Here is a 12,634-nt window from a genome sequence, read left to right as displayed (position 1 = left end):
ACTATACTATCCGCAGCGTTCGTTACGTTAAAGGGACACTAAAGCGAAACAATAAATCAGTTTAGGCTAATGAAGAATTGTTTCAGAACCCTGCAGGCAGTCATTTAAAAAGAAATAGTTTAATTATTGTATGAGAAAATGAAGGTCAAAGTACCAGTACTTGAATTTCGCGCCGAAACCCCTGCGCCGGTACGTCAGCGTGACGTCAGGGATTCGAAAGTATGTTTTCGCATTTGGGCCGCGTTGGCTGAGTAAAGGCTCACGAAACCTGCCATGTTTAATATTTGGTTCCTTTAGAACACAATGTAGTCAATCTGTACTGCTATATATGATTAGTAGGCCCTGGAAGATGCCATAAAAATCCATGATGTCACAGCCACCAGGTGCGGGAACTTAAGTAGGCGTCGCCACCCGTATTTCATTCTTGCGCTTTTTCTGGCTTACCAAACGTCTGGTCGTTGTTAGAGTGGTGTTTTTGGCGCTGTAGAACGGTAATTTACGTATGCAGAAGAAATAATTTTTCACTTTAGTGTCCCTTGAAGCCCTATAACCGAATTATATATTTGCGCAGGCGCATTGTTGTGCACGCGCTGCTGCGCCGAATCCCCATAACGTTCTTCGCGAGGGAGGGAAGGAAGGAGAGAGAGAGAAAGAGCCGACACATGGTGCGCAACAGGTCGGCGGCGCGAGCCACTTGTTGCATCGAGGGCTGCCCGCCGGCCGCCCTGCAGATCGTCGCGCAGATGCGGCTCTTGTCAGAGCCAGGCGCTGCGGGCCGTCCTCCTCTATTTATGACGCCGTGCCGCTGCTTGTTCAGCCGCGCTTTTGTTTCTGCTTTGTATATCTGCGCCCCGCGCGCCTCCCGCCCTCCCCCACTTCGGCGTCCGCTTTCCCTCTTTTTTTGTCTCTGGCTACATCTGGCTACATCGCTAATCCGACGACGTCTGGCGGACGAGCGTACGACGCCGTCAACTGGTTACGTCGCTGTAGGCGTCGTGTTTTGCCCGTCTCCGCTATGTTTGTCCAGACATGCTAGCAATGCGCGCGTGAGTGTGCGGGGGGGGGGGGGGGGAGTGGAGTGGATTCAATTAAATTAATTAAATATGGGGTTTCACGTGCCAAAACCACTTTCTGATTATGAGGCACGCCGTAGTGGAGGGCTCCGGAAATTTCGACCACCTGGGGTTCTTTAACGTGCACCTGAATCTAAGTACACGGGTGTTTTCGCACTTCGCCCCCATCGAAATGCGGCCGCCGTGGCCGGGATTCGATCCCGCGACCTCGTGCTCAGCAGCCCAACACCATAGCCTCTGAGCAACCACGGCGGGTGGAGTGGATTCAGCTATTCAGCGAGAGCGATTTGGTCATCCCCCCCCCCCCTCTTCGGCTAGATGCGAGAGAGACGAATGGAGAGGAGGGGGAAGGGGATCGCAACGGCGGTTGTTTCTGTGACAACCGGAGCGGCACGTTTATATTGGAAGTGCAGTGATCTGCAGAGTATGGCATCGCGAAGATGCGACGTAACTGCGTGCCCTCAGTTTTTGAAAGGACGCTGCATGCAGTTTGGGAACGTGAATCGTCAGCTGATCGCGAGCGCGATCACGTGACTGCCACGTTCCACGTGACCCTCCGCTCGAAAGAGTCGTCAGTGTCCAAGCACGGCCGCTCGATCCAAAAGCACGCTTTGCGTCGAGCGGCCGTGGTCCAAGTCTCATTGGCTGCTGCCTTGGCTTGTCTTCCGATGAAGGCAAGTGCCCTCATCAAAGGCCGACGTTTTTTTAATTCCGGACTGAGGCGCACCTCGCTTGTTCGTCAGCATTGCGAAAATGAAGTAGAAATTATATATATATATATATATATATATATATATATATATATATATATATATATATATATATATATATATATATATATATATATAAACGAGAAGAAAGGGGGTTAACCGAGGGGCCCGATATTTATTAGTCATATAATGAGAAGCCAACAAACACTGACACCAAGTACAACATAGGGGAAATTGCATGTGCGTAATAAATGAAATAAAGTAATGATAAATTAATGGAAATTAAAGTGGATTGTGGGTTGGTTCCCACCTGCGGCAAGTTGTTTTTTCATCCACTTTAATTTCCATTAATTTATCATTACTTTATTTCATTTATTAAGCACATGCAATTTCCCCTATGTTGTACTTGGTGTCAGTGTTTGTTGGCTTCTCATTATATGACTATATATATATATATATGGGCGGCCTTTTCTCCGCTGCTAGTTCAGCGCCGCCACATTCGTTACAAACGCTTAGATTCGCCCACTGCGCGCGTGTCTTAAAACTTTCTCGTGGTTCGCGGACGATCTTAACGGCATGCGAAACCTCCTCGAGTGCATTCCGGTTACTGAAAAATTGGATTTCCGTCACCGATCGCTTCGGAGCCTTGAGGCGTGCGGCTAAGATTTCTCGTCTCTTTTTTCACAATTTCGAAAAAAAAAAAAAACGGAGCAGTGAACAAGACTGGCAGTGAGGGTGCCGACGAAATCCGTTGGCTGACGGCCTCCTTTGATTGCAGCAGCTCGATAAAAGCCCACGAGACAGTGACAGTGACAAGAGCTTTATTGGAGTGTCCTGAGGAACTTGATTGGGGGGAAACCGAAATTTAAAAAAAAAGAACACGCAATAAAGTAGTATAGGGTCCGAGGGGAGAGAAAGGGCACCGTTATACAGCGTAGAGATTGTACAACTTAATGTCGCAATGAAGTTGCAGCAGGCTGATCTATGTTTGCTTATCTCTCTCTTTCTCTCTCTCTCCCTAGCTCTCGCTCTCTCTCACATCATAGGCTCGTTTCGTGTGACGACAGCCCCCTTTAACATCCATTTCTCCGTCCATCTTCGGCGGCTCCGCTCTGGCCACTGTCCGATTCTGCCGTGTTTACTTCTCGAGTCGATCAGAGGCAAGAAGGCAAAAAACTTTATTTTGCAAAGGAATTTGGAACCTCTCAGGCCCCCTGGGTCCCCGCACTACCCCACTGCACTCAAACGTTCATGTTTAACATGTCCATGACGCTGACAGCCCAGCTGGCGGCGATCTCCTGCCTTGCCGGGTCCGTGAATCGTAGCGAGACCTCCCAGTCCTCCCACGTTTGGAGTGGTACCGGCCCGCCGGGGGGAGGAGAAGCCAAAAAAAAAAAAAAAACGGCGACATTGGACAGCCTGGCGAAATGGGAGAAGTGCCCCAAATATCTATAACCAGCCGCGCTGTCCGTTTCTTGGTCGTCGCTGTATACACGAACTGCCGGGTCCCGAAATTGTGTACAACGTTGTATCACACTTTTTTGTCGCGAAATATTATTATCGCGCGGAGGGCGTCGCACATGTGAACCATGCGTGCCAACGAACGCGCGGAATGACACGTTTTCATCGACCAGCGATCGCATCACAGCGTGCGCGACCGAAAACATAGTGCACGTCGCTGCGTACTGGAAGCGCAAAGGTGCACAAATATAATGCGCGATTCGACGTTACCTTACGCCCAACAGTTGTATTTTCATTGTATGAACAAGGGGTTGTTTAGTACGTAAGTGTCCCAGATTAAAGAAAAAAAAAACTGCAGCACCGCAGAACGCTCGCAGCGAGTCTTCTGTAGCCGCACTACTTGCGTATAGTAAGGATGGAAAACTGGGCGTGTCGGTTTAGTGAATTCCCGAGGTGAAGGGCGCATACACGACGACGCAGTTTAGATTACGAGACGACGAGTTTTAGACTAGGGGACGCAAGCGGCTTGCGTCCCCTAACCTAAAACCCTCTAATGTGTGTCGTATCTCTTACGTGTGTGTTGATGTGCATACGCGCCTTTCAACTCAGAATGTGCATAGCTTCGGAAACATTGCCTGTTAAAGGAACACTAAAGCTTAATATTAAGTCAACGTGGAACACTAAAGCTTAATGTTAAGTCAACGTAGACTGTTGAAATACCATCTAAGAAACCTCGAAACGCTTATTTCATGCGAAGAAGAGACTTATTTTAAGAGAAAATGCGTTCTGAAGCGTCCGCGTACCTCTATCGCAGTTCAAATCGCCCGCCCTCCGATCGAGTAGTTGTGACGTCATGGTCTCGTAGTGACGTTGAGCCGTCGGTGAGTAACAGACGGCGCTACGGCTTTTCTGCGCATAACGCAAACTCGCGGCCAGAAACAGAGCCAAGACAGAGCCGACAGCATGCGCGAAAGTTGAACTATGGTGGCTAGCGGAAGGGAAAGCGCGGGGCGATAAGCTGGTTCTTTATTTTATGACAACTTTGACGCTCGTTGCAATGGACGACCCTGACAACGACACATTGGCTCGCGATGCTGGGCTTGACTTCAGCCATTTAAGCACTGATGAACGTGACCTGCTGCTGAGGGCTCGCGCTGCCGGCGTCGCTGCGTACTACGACGGCAACTGTACGTCATGGCTGTACATATTCGCAGATTTGTAGCTTTTCCTTCGTGAAAGCCAAATGCCGCACTCACCACCTCGTCTTCAACCTGCAGTTGTCCTTGCACTTCGGAGAATGCAGGCAAGGCCAACGGAACAGCGCTACGGATAAGCATTGCTTTGAAAGGCACTCCACACGACTTCAGTAAGTCGGCGTTGAACTTGTAATCCTCTGGACGAAAGTGCAGCGAGCACACTATGCAATTTTTCGGCTCTTTGCCAATGCGCTGTGGCAGAGGTACGGCACTTAGCCACTTATAGAAAGGAGAGGTTCACTCGTTGGCACAGTGATAAGTAGCGTTGGATTCGCCGCTGCAAACTGCCCTTGGCCAAGTTCCGTTGGCGCACCCCACGACATCACATGGACGTGGCATTCTCGCTGCTTGTTCCAAATGCAAATTTCGCGAGCCAGCAGAACTAGCGCAGCACGACGCGATAACGAAATACTGAAACTCCAAAGCGCGCGCGGCGCAGAGTCGAGCGCGCAGAGTCGAGCGAAAACGAAACCTTTCGACCACCCATACTACTGAAGGGCAACGTCAAAATGTTATTTTTTCTTAGAATCGCACAGAAGTAGACAAGTAGCATTTTCTTCCGACTTATAACCTAATGAAATGAACTTTTTAATACGAGTAGTTGAGTACTAGTGACAATTTATGAGGAGGAGTGCCTTCGTCATCAGGCTAGCACCGGAACGTAGCTGGGGGGTCTCAAATCGTGTCATGCATTTACCTCAATTTCTCGGTTACTAAAGCTCTGTTCGCGATAATATTGACGCCGTAGATGTTCTATAGCATTTCCTTATCACTTGAACTTGACTTCATAGTAACCTTTAGCGGTCCCTTTAAGCGCGAAACGGGACCTTACGTTGAAAGGAATAGCGCGAAGCCTGATCAGCCACGTGCGAAGAACCCACAGGAGACAATCTTTTTTTTTTTACCGGTTTCCGCGGGCCGTTTCAGGCGTCCGCGTGCGTTGCGTGTAGTATCACCTTTTACGCTCCCGTTATCTCCGACTGCCCATTGTTTTCGCCTTCCCTCTCCACAGGCCTTTTGTCTCCCCGTGTTTGCACTCGCGGGAGGAGGAGAGAGAGAGCGTGTGTGTGTGCGCGCGAGATAGAGCGATTGCGCTGCTGTCTTGGAAGGAAACTTTTGCTCTCGAGCGCTGCTGCTCCGTTCCCATCGTTTCAACGGTCGCTCACGTCTCGCCCGCTGTGTGACGCAGACTGGAGGAAACGCGGTCGTTTGGGGCCCAGTGCGAGGGGACGTATACGGCGGCTCTTGCGGGAGACGTCGACGCGACTGTCCAGTCTTGCTCAGCTTGCTGCAGAAAGGAAAGAGGGGGAAAAGGCGAGCGCTTTGGTCCACTCGTGGAGGAAGGAGAAGCGACTGTTTTGAAGCCGAGTCACGAAAAAAATTTTGCAGGATGCCGTAAGCTTCGCCTTTGTAAGAGTGGAACGTGACATATAGCATTCAAAGATCATCCCTGACTGCATCTCACGCTTCCCGGCAACTGCAGATTATGTAGCCGTAATGCTTACCGGCAGACGCTGGCGGTGAATGCTATGCATGAAGGGGGGGGGGGGGGGGCTTTCCGGTAGAAACGCGGCCTCTTGCGTGGGCCGATCGCAGAGATAGTTAACAGCCACGCCCCCAAAAAGGATATTACATCATTTTCGGGAGTCTTGTTGTTTCCCACTTGTAATATTTCAGTCTGAGAAGATTTAACTTAAAAGGCATGCTCTGTCGGTGTTTTGTTTCGTGACACATATTTTGTGGGCTGTCATTCTCGAAATTCCGAGGAAGTAACTTTGTCAAGAATGTAAGACCTGGTATGAGCAACATTAGTGATGTAATGGTGTGGCAATATAACCGGCCTACACTGCATATCCATATAACAAGGCGTGGCATGTACAGTCGCGGACAGAATAAAATGGACCGCGGGATCTCCGAAAACGTTCAATTCCCGAGCAGCCTGTAGCAGTAACCAGTAAAACTGCCCACGACAACGTTGTTAGCATATTCTAGTCGAGGTCCAAAACGCAAATACTAAATTGTGTTGTGAGGTTGCGGAGATATTCAGCTTTTTCTTAGATTTGATGGTCCATAATATTCTGTCCGCGACTGTACATATAGCTAAATATATACGGCAATTTTCGCTCACGGGACGTCGGACGCCGACATTGGATTTTCTGCGACACGGAGGGCCTTTGACGCTATCGCGTTAGTAGACAGTCTTAGATTGGGGGGACGCAAGCGCTGGAGCCCGATAGCGCTTGGGGCCCAATGCGTTGCGTCCCGCTAATCTAAAACTCCCTAAACCATGTGTACCACGTAACTTGCGCCAAAATTTAAAAATGTCCAAGCGCCACATAGGCGGATAGAACGAAGGTAGTTTTGGTACCGTTGCTTGGAGCAAGTCACTAGTCTTGTGGCACTTTTGCGTATTTCGCGGACTTTCGTACAGGCATTGGAAAAAAAAAGAAAAGCTTATGTTGCACCCATTGAACGCTGGATCGGGAATCTTTCAGGATGATCTGAAATTTTCCTGTTCACGCTCTTGCTCTGAATATAATATTTAAAGAAGTTGATTAATTAATAATATCACGTAATTAGACGAAATAGCCAGACTTGCCCGAAGCGACGGCAAGGAACATTATACGGTACCTCGGTTCTGTCCGACTACGTGACGTGCCACTCGTACGCATATATTTAAAATTTTCTTTGCAAAAGTTGCACGTGTGACACCCCGCGCTCATCGAGGAAAGGCTCGTGGGAAATAGGCGATCGTCGCGTAATATGTATACGTGAGAGGCAAAAAAGCGGCGATTTCCAGCCGTCCGTGCAGCGTGCGTGGACACGGAGGTAGGAGAGAGAGCTGGTAGGTAGGAACTGCGTAAGAAAATTGCAGCCAAGAACAACAACAACAAAAAAGAAGTTTGGCCCACCACGTGGTCGCGCCGCGGTGTTTTTTATCTCTTCCGCCGCCGCTCCTGGTGCGCGCCCTTTCTACACACAGTAAAAAAAAGTTTACACCCTTTGGGGTGTATATCTGCGACACAATATTCGTCATCTGCCTTGCTTGCATTTCCTTTCTTGAAAACGCCGAGCCCGCTACACTCTTAAGCAAAATTACACCCTTTTGCCACACAACGATAACCGTCATCTGTCTTGTCCGCATTTCCTCTCTTTAACGCGTCGAGCCCGGTACTTCCCAGTCACGAACGGTACGCGCGTTATCAGTGTGACGCAGCATTCTCGACAGGAAAGTAGCGAGCGCCGAGTTTTCAGGAAAGGAAACGCAGGCGAGGCAGATGACGATTATACACTCTTAAAACGGTTGCACCCTCCGGGGTGTGTATTTGTCCCACAACAATAACCGTCATCTGCCTTGCTGGCGTTTCCTTTCTTGAAAACTCGGCGCTCTCTACTTTCCTGTCGAGAATGCTGCGTCACACTGATAACGCGCGTACCGTTCGTGACTGGGAAGTACCGGGCTCGCAGCGTTAAAGAGAGGAAACGCGGACAAGACAGATGACGATTATCGTTGTGGGACAAGATACGCCCCAAAGGGTGTAAATTTTTCTAGGAGTGAAGAGTGTAGAAGACGACCGGTGTGACAGCAGTAATTTGCTGCGAAGTTAACGAAAATGGAGCTTTGAAAAGTTGCACACGCTTTGTTAGTCTAGCGTGATTTAGCGTTTCTCCTCAGCGGGTTTGCCATAGGAGCGCAGAGCCCGCGTGCGTGATACATTTCGGTTAGCCTGCCAGCTCCATGCAGCCTGTGCCTGTGCCTTTCGCTGGGCGGCCGTGTCGCGTCGTCATTCGCAGTTTCACTCTCTTGCCGCGCCCTTCCTTCTGCAAAACAAACAAACATAATAATAATAATATTTGGGGTTTTACGTGCCAAAACCACTTTCTGATTATGAGGCACGCCGTAGTGGAGGACTCCGGAAATTTTGACCACCTGGGGTTCTTTAACGTGCACCTAAATCTAAGCACACGGGTGTTTTCGCATTTCGCCCCCATCGAAATGCGGCCGCCGTGGCCGGGATTCGATCCCGCGACCTCGTGCTCAGCAGCCCAACACCATAGCCACTGAGCAACCACGGCGGGTAACAAACAAACAAACAAACAAACAAACAAAGTTAATGATGTTTTGCAACTGCATTACAATGGAAAGTCAGCAAGGGCCCAAAACGAATTCTACGGCGACGTTTTTAGATAGTCAAAGTCCATCTCTGATAGTTTAAATAGGTTTTGCTATCTCCGCACAACACTCGGACTGAATTATATTGAATACCACTTTTGTTTCTGTTTTATTTTTGACGTGCCACCGCAAGCCCGATGCGCGTTTGCATTGTTCGGCGCGAAAGAACGCCGATGCGCGAACAAACGCGACCGAAACTTTATTTCACACTGTAACTTGGAATAATTCACCCATTCTTGGGAATAATGCACCCATTCTTGGCCGGTCCTCCGTAAAGTGTATGACAGCCACATTTTCACTGAACAACGACAACGGTGACAACGACAACGGTGACACTGTAGCGGAAGGTTAAATTTATTTTGAAAGGATCGCCATATGTATTATAGCTTCTTGTCACGGGAGCAACGCAACAAAAACGAGGCACGTGTTGTCACAGGACGTCACGTGACACAAAGGACGCATGCATCGCTGTGTGTATTGTGTCGCCTTTACTGTGGTCTGTGTTTTCGCACTGTGCTATCTCTGCTTTAAAAAAAAAAAAAACATTGCCGTACCGCTCATGTTGCACAACTATCCTATCGAGCGGCTACGGCCGCAGAAGGTGAGCAAAATTATTAAAAAAAAAGGCATTTAAAGACAAATTTTTTCACCCGCATCACAAGATTGGACAAGCACGGGACCCTGAATGTAGCGTCTGTTACACTCTCGAAACAATAGCTCACGTACTTTGCGTGTGCCCTCAATATGCGGCGGAACGAGAACACTCAAATCTACTGTTGATTGCTTCGACTCCCGCCCCTTTCCAGAAGACACGCTTTTGGCCGCGTGGAGGAGTGTTGACTGTGCCGAACGTGCTATAAGATCACTTTTTAAGTGAGACTGGTTTAGACGATCGCCCTAGAAGCTGTGAGACGTGCAGTCAGTGCGAAATGTGTTTGTGCAATAGCTTTTTGTAGCAAGATTACTTTTTTACTTTTTGCGTGGACAAGATTACTCTTACGTGTATTGCGTCTACAGTGCGCATCCGCATTTTGGACAACGTGTATATAGTATCTCATTGTACCATAACATCATCACCCGCCACCTACCTTTCCCTGTATTTCACACTTCCCATTTTCCCAGTGAGGGGTAGCAGGCTAGAGACACGCTCTCCAGGCCGACCTCTCCTCCTTTCTCCTCATCAAAATCTCCTCCTCCTCCTTCACCCGCATCAGCGATGAACGGAAGTGCCCCGACGTGTGACAGGGGTATGTCTCAGTCGTTCATGGCGATGTAGGGAATGTCCAACGACCACAGCTCACTCGCCATATTTAGTATTTCGTTGTTTACTTGATTTTAGATGTAAGCCGCCGATATAACCTTTTGCGACCCTGACCGCTAGTGTTTTCTTTTGTTGTGTTGCTCTCGCGACGAAACGTTTGTTCCTTTCAAGTAGAGCCTTCATATGAGAGTCGGTGCTCTGGTGTGCTTAGGATGGAGGAGATTTGGGGCGTGTTGGTTTCGCGTCTTCACGCGAGAGGCGCGCGCGAACGTGGACAGTTTTTGTGTGTCTTTTTTCATTGTTTAACCTAGGTAGAATATTAGGCAGTATAGTAGCAAGAGCTTGGTGGCGCAACCCACCGCCCCGTTCCAAAGGGGACGCCCATAACATCCATCCATCCATCCATTCATCCAGTGGCGTCGTCGTTACCCGAAGATGTGTTCAAGTCGACCCAGATCCATTACGTCGCTCTGCGCACGAATAATGGTGCGAGCCGCGCTAGAATGACGCGGATTTCGCGACGACGGAAGCGCGGCGATTTTGGTTCAACGAATACGCACGCGTTCCACCCCGCTCCCTCCTTCGGCCACGGGGGAGAAGCCCGCTTCGCGCCTCCTTTGTTTGACCTGGCTCTGTTTGCTGCACGAGATAAACCGTCGTCGCGCCCAACCTTGGGGCTCTTGGAGCATCACTTGTGCGCGTCCCCCATTGTTTCAACGGTCGTCTCACTCGAGTGAGAGAGAGAGAGAGAACAATCTTTATCGAGCTCGCTCGCGCTGGGAGCGCCAGCAGATGGTCGCACTTGTCTCGGTGTGCAACTAAAGGCCAACGTCCGCGCTTCGATCGCGCTGCGTGACTTCTGCCTGAAAGCGAGTCCTTCGTCTGCTGTAATCTCTCGAACGATCGTTGTTGCAGATAGTAAAACACACATGGCCGAAAAAGGACATCGAAAAAGAGAGAGAGAGAAAGAAAAGGAGGAGTCTTTTTATTTCAAGCTGTGGAAAGCAGACTTTCTGCCACGGGTTCACTGCGCCAACGAAATACATTATCCTGGCAATATAAAGCCTCGAGATTAGCGTTGAACAGGGGTTTTTCGAGTTAACTGGAATATATAAAAGAAAAAAAAGATAAGGAAGTGGTGCGTCAGACATGCAGTTAATTAATGACGTAACGTTGCCACGGCTCACGCTTTTTGAAATTCCCGCGCTGGAATTGATCTCACCCGGCGTGTGACGTCAAGGCAACTAGCGTCGCTTTTCTACTTGACGGTCTCCGACATCGAAATTTGATTTAGGGCCTCATATCTCGGAGGAATTGTAGGATTCAGCGAATCGACAATTGGGGCTGCCTGGTAGGTCAAAAAAACAAACAAACCAAAAAGTCAGCGCATTTCAGCGACATACGTGTTTGTTGTCTGCGGACAGGTTTGTCGTCTGCTCTGCGCCTTGTCGAAGAGCGCCGTGTTGTTTCTTCGCATTCGTATTTCAACGGTCCCTCTGCGACTTGCCATATCCGCAACGTCGCTTCTTACAATGTTATCGCTGCCAGTCGCCCGTCGGTGGTCGACTGGAACGCGCGACTTGCGACGTCGTGCAGCCTGACGCGGCGCTGTTAGGGCGTGCCTCGTTTCGCGTCTTGGCGGATCACTCCTGCAGCAAAGCACACCTGTGGTCGCCAAATGGCATTTGCTTTGAGAAGCGTGCGTGGCATTTGCGACGTCATCTGCCATTGCGTATTTGCTGTGGTAATCGGCGATACACGGTGATCCCACGACATATCTTGAATGTGCGTGGGCTCTGTGACGTCAGCTCAAGTCGGGTGTTGACGTCACAGAGAAGTGTGTTGCGTAGAATTGACCCCCTATGTCGAAGGGCCGGCTGACAAGCATTGTGATGGGTTAGTATTGTAGAAATTAGAGCTAGTTGGTAACTGGTCGCCTTGAAAAGGGCAGGGCCAGTGTAGGTAGCATGCACACAGAATACAACGCAGAGAAGGCTCTCCCTTCTGTGCTGTTTATTTGTGCTCACTCACCCCCCCCCCTCCATTAACACACACAAACGCACGCATTCTTCTTTGAAGGCTGATGGATGTAGCTCCTAAGCATAAGGTAAGAGGTAGCATACTTGAGCCAGTATTTACTAGTAAGGCTCTGCAGCTAGATCTGTTGGTTCTCCCCTGCTCAAAAGTTAATTAGTCCTTGGAATTCACGACTGATGATGACATATTGAGGGTGAAAAACCATTCCATTGACATATACCTGCCTTGATTTCGATTAGAACAATTACGGGATTGTCTCGTAACATTAGAGCCGTGTGCAAAGAAACACCATACTGAAACTTTCATTGCGTGCTTCTTTGTGCAGGGTAACTGTGGCGTCTGCGTACATGTGCTGGTATGGTGGACAGAACACGTGGGAGGGGGGTGGGGTATGAGCACGGTTGTTGGCAGAATGTTGAAAGGGGAGCGAGCTCGCGCAAGTGTTCACTGCCAATCAAAAAATGCTCATTTGCAGATCCAGAACAGCAAAGAATGCGCGCATGCATCACCGCATGTCAGACACGTAAGCAACGAAAGCGACACCATAGATTGAAGAGAATCGTGCGGAGCTAGCACAATGCATGCACGCCCACAGATAAACTTGAGTAACCGCTGAGGGCGGGGCTAGAGATGAAATTGGTAGAGGAGACAATGGCGCACTC

At 49.4% G+C, this 12,634-nt stretch overlaps 1 protein-coding gene across 1 annotated transcript in view; it reads left to right on the top strand.

The window, feature by feature from the left end:
• The first annotated feature begins 662 nt into the window (after nucleotides 1-662).
• The window catches only part of LOC135900056 (uncharacterized), a 34,551-nt gene continuing 22,579 nt past the window's right edge, over nucleotides 663-12,634 (top strand). The window contains exon 1 of the mRNA XM_065429493.1: nucleotides 663-754. Within this exon, the coding sequence (XP_065285565.1) occupies nucleotides 663-754 (92 nt within the window). The remainder of the gene's footprint in view (nucleotides 755-12,634) is intronic.

Source organism: Dermacentor albipictus, chromosome 10, assembly GCF_038994185.2.
Source record: "Dermacentor albipictus isolate Rhodes 1998 colony chromosome 10, USDA_Dalb.pri_finalv2, whole genome shotgun sequence".
Taxonomy (NCBI): domain Eukaryota; kingdom Metazoa; phylum Arthropoda; class Arachnida; order Ixodida; family Ixodidae; genus Dermacentor; species Dermacentor albipictus.
Note: the sequence above shows the minus strand (reverse complement) of the source record. Positions and strands in the feature narration are given on the sequence as shown.